This window comes from Corvus kubaryi, unplaced genomic scaffold (genome assembly GCF_017639235.1).
Source record: "Corvus kubaryi isolate FWS band 111438036 unplaced genomic scaffold, C.kubaryi_AGA036_p1.0 62643, whole genome shotgun sequence".
Lineage (NCBI taxonomy): Eukaryota > Metazoa > Chordata > Aves > Passeriformes > Corvidae > Corvus > Corvus kubaryi.
The window spans coordinates 17,378-26,366 of NW_024581472.1; the positions used below are offsets into that span (position 1 = coordinate 17,378).

The 8,989-nt window shown below is 68.6% G+C and overlaps 3 protein-coding genes across 3 annotated transcripts; all 3 read right to left on the minus strand.

The window, feature by feature from the left end:
- Nucleotides 1-933: 933 nt before the first annotated feature.
- LOC121672514 (mucosal pentraxin-like) lies at nt 934-2,770 on the minus strand. Its single transcript, XM_042045185.1, has 4 exons — nt 2,688-2,770; nt 2,085-2,175; nt 1,774-1,943; nt 934-1,612 (listed from the first exon to the last, which is right to left on the minus strand). Exons 1-4 carry the CDS (start codon nt 2,749-2,751, stop codon nt 1,017-1,019), a joined length of 921 nt encoding a protein of 306 aa, XP_041901119.1. The 5' UTR covers nt 2,752-2,770; the 3' UTR covers nt 934-1,016.
- Nucleotides 2,688-4,178, minus strand: LOC121672515 (serum amyloid P-component-like). The gene is made up of 2 exons (XM_042045186.1): nt 4,068-4,178; nt 2,688-3,853 (listed from the first exon to the last, which is right to left on the minus strand). The coding sequence occupies exons 1-2, from the start codon at nt 4,129-4,131 to the stop codon at nt 3,234-3,236; spliced, it is 684 nt and encodes a 227-aa protein (XP_041901120.1). The 5' UTR covers nt 4,132-4,178; the 3' UTR covers nt 2,688-3,233.
- A 918-nt stretch (nt 4,179-5,096) lies between these two features.
- LOC121672513 (atypical chemokine receptor 1-like) lies at nt 5,097-8,107 on the minus strand. Its single transcript, XM_042045184.1, has 2 exons — nt 7,654-8,107; nt 5,097-6,846 (listed from the first exon to the last, which is right to left on the minus strand). The coding sequence occupies exons 1-2, from the start codon at nt 7,672-7,674 to the stop codon at nt 5,914-5,916; spliced, it is 954 nt and encodes a 317-aa protein (XP_041901118.1). The 5' UTR covers nt 7,675-8,107; the 3' UTR covers nt 5,097-5,913.
- Nucleotides 8,108-8,989: the final 882 nt, after the last annotated feature.

An 8,989-nucleotide genomic window follows, 5' to 3' on the forward strand; every position in this document is an offset into this window, starting at 1 on the left:
AGGGGAGAAGGGGGGACAGGAGGGGGACACGGAGGAGGTCGGGGGGTGAGGGCTGGCGCGGGGGGACAAGGGGGGACGGGCCGCCCCCGGCTGCGGGGCCGCGCCGGGACAGGGGGCTGAACCTCCGGGACAGCGGGCTGGACCCCCCGGGACAGGGGGCTGCAGGACTGGGGGGCTGAATCCCCCAGGACAGGGGGCTGAGCCCCCCGGGGCTGTGGGACTGAGGCCCCCGGGACACGGGATTGCCACCCCGGGGCTGTGGGACTGACCCCTCGGGGGCACGGACTGCAGGACATGGGACTGACCCCTCGGGGACACGGACTGCAGGACTGCACCCCCAGGGGCTCCAGGACATGGGGCTGAACACCTCGGGACTCCAGGACTGTGCCCGCGGGACACAGGGCTGGACCCTCCGGATATGGGGCTGTGGGCCATGGAGCTATAGGGCTGAATCATGGGGATACAGGACAGGAAACGCTGGGGCTCCGGGACTGAACTCCCCAAGGGCTCCAGGACTGCACCCCCAGGGCTCTGGGTCTGAGCCCCCGCGGACATGGGACTGTGCCCCACCAGGACATGGGGCTCTGGGACTGAACCCGCAGGGACACAGGGCTGTGCCCCCCAAGGGCTCCAGGACTGCACCCCCAGGGCTCTGGGACATGGGGCTGAACCCCCAAGCTTGGGGATACCCGACAGTCCTGGCCCTCCAAGGTTCTGCCCCAACCCCAGACCCCGCCGTGCCTGGGGGCTGCCAGGGGTGCACGTCCCCCATGGCACTACCTTGTCCCTGTCCCCAGCTCAGCCCCATGTCCCCAAACCAGAGCAAGGCCCTGATCTGGGAGCAGCCTCTTCCCTCCCTTTACCCCTCACCCTAAGGAGCTTCTGAGCCCTGCAGTGCCTTGGTGGGCCCCAAAGACCACCAGCACCCTAAAAACCTGTTTCTGCATTTATGTGATGTTGGGTGGCTTTGGGGGAGGGGGTTACACAGCAGGGATCAGGGAGAGCCCCCCACAGCCTCAGGGCTTCAGGTACACCTCGCCCACAATCTTGTAGGGGAAGTTCCTCCAGCCAAAGATGGGGGTTTCATTGGGGCGGTTATACATGGCTGCTTTCACCTCCGAGGTGGAGATCCCCATGTCCCACATGTACACGGACGAAATCTCCCCCATGAAGGACTGCTGGTCATTGAATCTGCCCCCAAAGCTGTCCTGGTCCTGCCCCAGCAGGATGGACGCTGGCACTCCCACGGTGTAGCCCCTCTGCAGCCCCTTCCTCGGCCAGGGCTTCCCGTTGAACCAGAACCGCACGATGCCGGTGGAGGATTCCCAGCTGGCGCAGACGTGCTCGCTCTCCTCAAGGCTTTTGGGCACCCTGAAGAGCAAGAACTTGCCCCCTACATAGAGCTCATACCGGCCGGGTCCAGGCTTGAAGAGCCGGATCTCTTTGCTCTGGTTTTTGGTGGCGTAGGAGAAGAGGCTGCAGGGCCGTGTGAGGTCGGTGAAGGACCTCAGGCACACGGTGAAGTTGTTCAGGGGCTGCTCCAGCTTCGCCTTCACCTGCACATAGGCGCTTTGGGACTCTTGGGGGAACACGAACACCGAGCCCACCATGTCTGCGAGAGGCGAGACAGAGGTGGCTGCTCCTGCCATGGCTGGAGGTGACCTCCAGCATCAGCCCCCAGTACGGGTGCCACCACCACAGGGTGGCATGAGGTGGTGAGGACAAGCTGTGGGGAGCAGGGGAGAGCCCGTGTCCCCTCGGTGCCATCCCTACCGTTTATCCACAGGCTGTAGGTAGCCACAGCCGTGCCCTGGGGGCCGCTGGCCGTGCAGGTGTAGGTGCCCAGGTGGGTCTTGTTGAAGGGGCGGAAGAGCAGGATGCTGTTGGGGTGTTTCTGCAGGGGGCCTGGACTCCCTTGCTTCTCCCACAGGTACTCCTGGGGGCTGCACCGGCCCGGGGTCACTCAGGGGGGACACCTGGCATGGCTGTGCCGTGGGGTGGGGAACATGGGGGTGCTCCCTGCCCACACCCAGGGCCGTGCCGTGGGGCAGTGGGAGGGAGGGAGGGAGGGTGGGGGGCCTTACCCGATCTCCCCGGTGACCTCACAGATCAGCATCAGCTGGTGGTACAGGGTGGGCACCGGCGGCTGCGCCCAGATCTGGGCCCTCAGTGTTTCTGCGGCACCCAGAGCTCAACCTGGGCTGGGGGTCACCCTGTCCTGCTGTCCCTGCCTGTGGCACCCCCGTGTCCCTGCAACACCCCAGCATCGAGTCGCTGCCACCCCCCACTGCTGTCCCCCCATTTCGGTGCTCAGGGTGCCCCTCTGGGCTCTCGCTGTGCTGCCATCGTGTCCCCTCCTCCCAGCCTTCCCAAGACCCCTGTGCCCTGCACAGCACCCCCGTGATGAGCTCTGGGTGCCCCTTTTATGGCACAGCCACTGTGGGTCCCCCTGCGCCCCTTTGTGCCCCCCATCCCTCCCTTGCAGAGCTCGGGGTGCCCTTTCACTGCACGGCTACTGTGGGGTCCCCCGTACCCCCTTTTGCCCCCCCCCCACCCCTTTGGGGGCCCCCGGGGGGCCCCCTGGGCCCCAAGACCCCCCCCCCCCCCCGCATGTCCCCGTGCCCTCCTCTGCACCCCCTTTCCTCATGTCCCCGGGGGGGGGGTCCCGGTGTCCCCCCCACCCCTACCTCGTGGGGCTGCGGGGCTGAAGAGCACAGCGAGGATGAGGAGGCAGAGCCGCCACCGTGCCATGGCACCGCCAAACCCGGCCACTGTCACCGCCGTGGGAAGGGGGACCTCGGAGCCACCCGGGACTGCTCAGGGGCTGACAGGAACTTTGGTGGCGACCCTGACCTTCGTCCCCAGGCCCCAGGGCTGTTGGGCAATCAGCAAGGGGCTGGTGTGTGGGCGTGGGGACAGGCTTTGGGGACACTTCCCCTGTCCCCAAGATCGCAGCCTTCTGGTTCCTGACTCTGTATGGGGCTGGGCAGTGCTGGATCCGTGTCCTGCTCGTGCAGGGACGGCCGTGGGGCAGCTCAGGGGGCGTGGGGAGGGGAGTGGGTGCCCCGGGTGTTGGTGGCACTCGGGGGCAGCCTGTCCCCAGCTGGAGAACCTTCCTCGTGGTGGGTTGTAGAGGTGAAGGGGTGCTGGGTGACGGGGAGAGTGGTGTGAGCGATGGGGATGAGGAGGGGACGGGGGGACCGAGGCCACCCCCACCGCAGACCCCGCAGCCCTCAGGCCCTCAGCGCCTCCCGGAGCCGCGGTTTCACCACCACGTCTCCCTTCACCTCGTAGCTGAGGCTGTTCCAGGCCAGCAGGGCGGGCGGCAGGCGCAGGGACAGGAAGGCTGCGCGCATCTTGTCCGGGGACAGCGTCACGTCCCACAGGTAGACATCGGTCAGCTCCCCCGAGAAAGAGTTGTAGAAGTCGAAGCCTCCACCGAAGCTGTCCTGCTCCTGCCCCAGCAGGATGGCGGCCGTGGCCCCCACGGTGTAGCCCCTCTGCAGCCCCTTCCTCGGCCAGGGCTTCCCGTTGAGCCAGAACTCGGCGATGCCGGTGGCGGATTCCCAGCTGGCACAGACGTGCTCCCAGTCCCCGCGGCCCTCGGGGACGCGGAAGGTGACGAACTTGCCCCCTACGTAGAAGCGGTACTCCTCGGGTTTGGGCTTGAAGAGCAGGATCTCGTTGTCCTGGACTTTGGTGGCGTAGGAGAAGAGGCTGTGGGGCCGGCTGAGGTCGGTGTAGGAGCGCAGGCACACGGTGAAGTTGTGCAGGGGCTGCTCCAGCCGCGCCCGCAGCACCACGTAGGCATCGCTGGGATCCTTTCGGAACACGAACACCTTTCGGTACAGGTCTGGGGACAACACAGGGGACGTGCTGGCAGGTCGGAGCGTCCCACAGCCCACTCTGACTGTCCCGGAGCCTTCCGCTGTCCCCCCGGGGTGACTCCCTGCTCCAGCATCCTGCAGCCCCACTGACCGAGAGTGATCCGGGAGCTGCTGCCGCATCCCCCGGGACCTGCCCTGCCCCGTGCTGGCTCCTGTCCCCCCAGCCCGGTGTCCCCCTACCTTCCTGGGCCGCGATCCCCGTGAACCCGGCCAGGACGGCCAGCCAGAGCTGCAGGTGACCCATGGTCGGTGCTGGAGCCGGGCGGGGGCAGCGCTGCCGCCGGCTTTATGTGCCCGAGGGTGGGAGGGGACTGGTGGGGGGGGTTGTGTCCCCCCAGTCCCAGCCTGGTGTGCCTGGGAGGGGCGATTTCATGCCCTGAAGGGACGATTTCATGCCCAGGGTGGGTGATTTCATGCCCAGGGTGGGTGATTTCATGGCATCACGCGGCCATGCCACAAGACCTTGGGTCACCCGCCTGCGCGGGGCTCCCTGGGCGTGTGTTCCCCCCCCCCTCCCCCCGGTGAGAGGGACACCCCAGCCGTGTGTCCACCTGGGTGATGGGGTGGGGACATCCCGGACACTCCTTCCCCCTGCTCTGGGCAAAGCCCCGTGGGAGGGACCTGGTTTGATTTGGGATCATCCGAGGGGTGCAGGGAAAGCCCCCGGCCCCGCTGCCCTAACCCACAGCTCGAGGGCACATCCCGGGCTCTACTCTCCCCGTCCTGCCCGAGGGGACCGAGATGGAGCCGTGGGCACCAGGTGGCCGAGTGTCCAGTGTCCTGGGCTGACCATGGTCTGGGGGTCCCAAGAGGACGGGAACGGGGGAAGGTTTTGCCTGCCCCAAATGATGGTGCCGGGCTGAGGGTGGAGGAGTCCCTGAAGGGCTTTGATGGATCGCCAGGTTTGGGGCCGATGTGGGCTCATTCCGCCCCGGTCCGTCCCGCAGTTGAGCAGGGATGAGCCCGCCGGTCCTGCAGGGCTTGGCTCGGGCAGAGCGGCCCCGTTGTCGCCCCGCTCCTGTGCCCGTGTCACACCCCGTGACCGCACGCGCGCGTCCCTCGTGGGCTCTGGGTGTGAGTGCCCCCGTGCCCCCGTCACAGCTTCCTTAGGAGCTTTTCCTGCCAATTTGGAGGCACGAGGAGCACACGCCCCCCATTTCCCGCCCCCCCCCGCCCCCGTGCCCCCCACCACCGCCCAGTCCCGGCCAGTCCATTCACCGGGCTGGGCGAGTGCCTCTGGCAGTTTATTTGTTGTGTGTAATTCCCACTGGATCCTCTTGGCTTGTCGGGAGAGATGGAAAAAATCCCCTCGCTTCCGAAATCTCCCCCTGGAGCTGGGGGGCGGGGGCAGGGCTGAGCCTCGGGGATCCCCTGGGAACCTGGGGTGACCCCCCCGGGCAGCCTGAGGCACCCCAGGGCTTTCTGCGTTGGGAAGTTGGGGGGGCCCGGCCCCAAAGAGGGGGCTGAGACCCCAAGGGAGGGGACAGAGGGTGGAGGGCACCGAACCGGGCACAGAACGGGGGGGTCCTGGGGGAGCGTTGGGAGTGGGACAGAGGCTGTGGGGCTGGGGGGGGTCTGCAGGGGAGGGGTCTGTGTTGGGTGGCCACGGGTCAGTGCCCAGGGGCAGGAAGTGGTGCTGGGCAGCCAGGGGTCAGTGCCAGGGGACCAAGGCTTGTGCCCGGTGGCCAGGGGTCTGTGCTGGGGGCTAGGGCTGGTGCCCAGGGGTCAGTGCTGGGTGGCCCAGGCTGGTGCGGGAATGGTCGGGGGTCCGTGGTGGGGGCGCAGGGACTGGTGCTGGGGCATCTGAGGCTGGTGCGGTGGGGCCAGGGGTCAGTGCTGGGTAGCCAAGGTTGGTGCCCGGCGGCCAGGGTCTGGTTTCAGGGAGCCAAGTCTGGTGCCAGGGGTCCAAGTCCGGTGCCGGGGTACCAAGTCCGGTGCCGTGGGTCCGTTTGGCTCCGGCTGCAGCCCCCGGAGCTCGGCGGCCCCCGGAGCTCCGCAGCCCCCGGAGCTCAGCAGCCCCCGGAGCTCAGCAGCCCCCGGCCCCGCCGGCCCCGCGGCGGCAGCGCCAGGCGAGCAGCAGCGCCAGGGGCCCGAGGCCGCAGTGCAGCACCCCCAGCCCCTCGCTCAGCCCCAGCGCGAAGTCGAAGCGCTCGAAGGAGCCGCAGGTGGGCTCCAGCAGCCGGGCCTGCAGCAGGAACTCGCCGGCCAGCCCCGCTCCGTAGGGCACCCAGAGCCCCAGGAAGAGCCAGCTGAGCCCGGCTCCGGCCGTCCAGTTCGCCCTGAGGCGCGGCACGGCCAGCGCGGCCAGCAGTAGCCCCGCGGGCAGCAGCAGCAGCAGGCAGAGGCACAGGGTCAGGTGCAGCAGGTACACCGGGGCCAGGATGTCCACGCTGCGCCGGACACAGCTGGTGCCCGCCGCCACGCCGCTGACCAGAGCTGCCGGCGTGGCCAAGAGCAGTGCCACTGCCCACAGGGCCACGGCCAGGCGGCGGCTGCGGGGGTCCCAGCGAGCCCAGGCGGTGCCGCAGGAGCCGCTGGCCACCAGCAGCGCCTGGGCGAAGAGGCTCCAGTGCCACAGGAGGTACGTGAGGCGACACGGGCCCGTCCCCAAGTGCCAGCCCCACCCGATGCCCGCGGCCAGCGCCGGCAGCAGCGCCGCGAACAGCGCCGTGCCCAGCGCCAGCTGCGCCACCAGCGCGCGGCTCTGCGGCCACCGCCACGCCTGGGGACGCTTGGCCAGGGCCACCAGCAGGGCACCGGTGCCCAGCGCGGCCGCGGCGCAGGTGGCGGCCAGGAAAGGGGGGGCGACGCGCTGGAAGAGGGGACAGAAGTGGTTGTGGCAGGGCGCGGCGTCGTAGTCCACGAAGGTGTCGTTGCTGTCACTGTCGTCGTAGAAGGAGGAGAAGTCCATGATTTCCGCCAGGTCCAGCGAGTCCCGGGTCTCCAGGATGCCGGGGGTCTGCGGGTAACGGGGATGGGCATCAGGCGGGTGCTACATCCCACAGCATCCCCCTGATCCCGGCCATGGGGCCGCCCCCCGCCGGTGCCGGTGCGGGGATCCCCGGGCCGGGCTGGGCAGGGCGGGTTATCAGGGAGGGACACGCTGCGGGCACGGGGGGGCCGTGGGGGCTGCCAGCCGGGGGTGCAGGATGGGGCCGCAGGAGGGACACAGAGCCCAGAGGGTGGGCACAGACCCCGGAGGTGGGCACAGACCCCGCAGAGCCTCCTGTGAGGGAGCCCTTGCCGGCAGCACCTGCTGCGAGCCGCGGTCCTGGGACCCCCCTGATCCTGCTCAGGACTGGGGATCCTCATGATCCTGCTCAGAACTGGGACCCTCACAGCTCTGCTCAGTGCTGGGGACCCCCGTGACCCCACTCAGCACCAGGGACCCCCCTGATCCTGCTCAGAACCGGGGACCCCCTGATCCTGCGCTGTACCGAGGACCCCCTAAAGCTCACTCTGCACTGGGGACCCCCCTTATCCTGCTCAGAACCGGGGACCCCATGATCCTGCACAGTACCGGGGATCCCCTAAAGCTCACTCAGCACTGGGGACCCCCGTGGCCCCACTCAGGGCTGGGGGACATCCATGACCCCACTCAGCCCCAGGGACCCCCGTGATCCTCCTCAGCCCTGGGGACCCTCATACTCCTGCTCAGCACCGAGGACCCCACGACCCCGCTCAGCCCCAGGGCCCCCCGTGCCCGCCGCCCTCCCCTCCGTGGGGCTGTGACGCCCCAGGGACAGGAACTGGGGGGGTCACTCACCACGGGGACACAGTTGCCCATGACGGTTTCCCACGATGGCAGCGGCTCCTCCGAGTCTGGGGGCTCCGCTGGGCGCTGGGGGTGGCACCCGGGGCTCAGGGGTGGTCACTCGGGGGTGGCCACTCGGACAGGCACCCCCACAGCGGCGCCCACTCGCCCGGGGGTGTCCGGGGGTGACTTCTCCGCTCTCCCTCCCTCGGCTCCGCTCCTCCCGCTCCAAAGGGAGCCGAGGACTGCGGGCAGGAGATAAGAGCTGCCCCCAGAGCCGCCCTCCTGCCCTGCCTGGCACTTTGTGCCCTGCCAGGACCCGGCGGAAGGCAGGGAATGCGGCTGCCGGGAAAGCTGCGGAGCCGCCACAATTTCTCGAGCAGGAAACGATCAGTTCTTGGCAGAACAAGTTAAATTCATTAGGAATTGTCTTTCCAGGCGCTCCGGGGATGCTCCCGGGGCTGGCTCCGGGGCCGGCAGTGCGGAGCTGCATCCCGGGGGTGCCGGTGGGGCGTGAGCCCGGCGCCAGGCACGGGGAGGGCTTTGGGGGGCAGGAGGGGAGTGGGCACTGAGGGGACCCCGCGGCGCCTTCCTGCACCCCTGGAGCATGGAATTCCCCGGCTTTGCCCCGGGAGGAAGGAGGGCCGGGAAGGAAGGGCTCCTGGGGTCATCCTGTGGCATTGGCCCAGCTTGGTGACAGGACTGGTGGCCTTGGTGGCCTTCGGGCCCTGTGGGAACATCCCTGGAGAGGAGCAGGGCTGGGGGGGCTCCGGGGTTGGGAATTAGGGTTGCCGGTGGTAATTTGGGAGGGGCTGGGAGGACATTTGGGAGTAAAAGGACTGGGGTGGGGGTCTGGGAATTGGCAATTTGGGAGGAGCTGAGGAGCAGATTTGGGGGTGAAAGGGCTGGGGGGCTTCAGGTCTTGGGATTGGGGGGTTACTGCTCTTTGAGGAGAACTGGTAATTTGGGAGGGGCTGAAGGTCAGGGGTGGGGGGCTCTGGTGGCTCTGAGGGGCTGGGAGGACATTTGGAGATGAAAGGGCTGGGGGGCAATCTGGGAATTGGCAATTTGAGAAGGGCTGAGGGGCAGATTTGGGGGTGAGAGGGCTGGGGGTCTCCAGGGGTTGGGATTGGGGTTGCTGCTGTTGTTGTTTGGGGGGAGGTGCTGAGGGTCGGGATCGGGGTGACTGTGGTGGGTCTGGGGGCCGGGTGGGAGGTTTGGGGTGTGGGAGGGAGGGCAGTCGAAGGCAGCTGCAGTTTGGGGGCTCAGGAGAGGTTTGAGGGGGGCTGATCTCAGCCTGTTCCCGGGGCGGGGGGGGGGGGGGGGGGGGGGGGGGGGGGGGGGGGGG

What these genes read in the sequence shown, in the direction of transcription:
- LOC121672514 (XM_042045185.1), bottom strand. Translation starts at nt 2,751, where the DNA reads ATGGCACGGTGGCGGCTCTGCCTCCTCATCCTCGCTGTGCTCTTCAGC. An exon ending in CAGCCCCGCAGCCCCACGAG is followed by an intron (nt 2,176 to 2,687) that starts GTAGGGGTGGGG and finishes TGGGTGCCGCAG; the next exon opens with AAACACTGAGGGCCCAGATC. An exon ending in GAGGTCACCGGGGAGATCGG is followed by an intron (nt 1,944 to 2,084) that starts GTAAGGCCCCCC and finishes GGGCCGGTGCAG; the next exon opens with CCCCCAGGAGTACCTGTGGG.
- LOC121672513 (XM_042045184.1), bottom strand. Translation starts at nt 7,674, where the DNA reads ATGGGCAACTGTGTCCCCGTG. An exon ending in TGGGCAACTGTGTCCCCGTG is followed by an intron (nt 6,847 to 7,653) that starts GTGAGTGACCCC and finishes CGTTACCCGCAG; the next exon opens with ACCCCCGGCATCCTGGAGAC.
- LOC121672515 (XM_042045186.1), bottom strand. Translation starts at nt 4,131, where the DNA reads ATGGGTCACCTGCAGCTCTGGCTGGCCGTCCTGGCCGGGTTCACGGGG. An exon ending in GGGGATCGCGGCCCAGGAAG is followed by an intron (nt 3,854 to 4,067) that starts GTAGGGGGACAC and finishes TGTTGTCCCCAG; the next exon opens with ACCTGTACCGAAAGGTGTTC.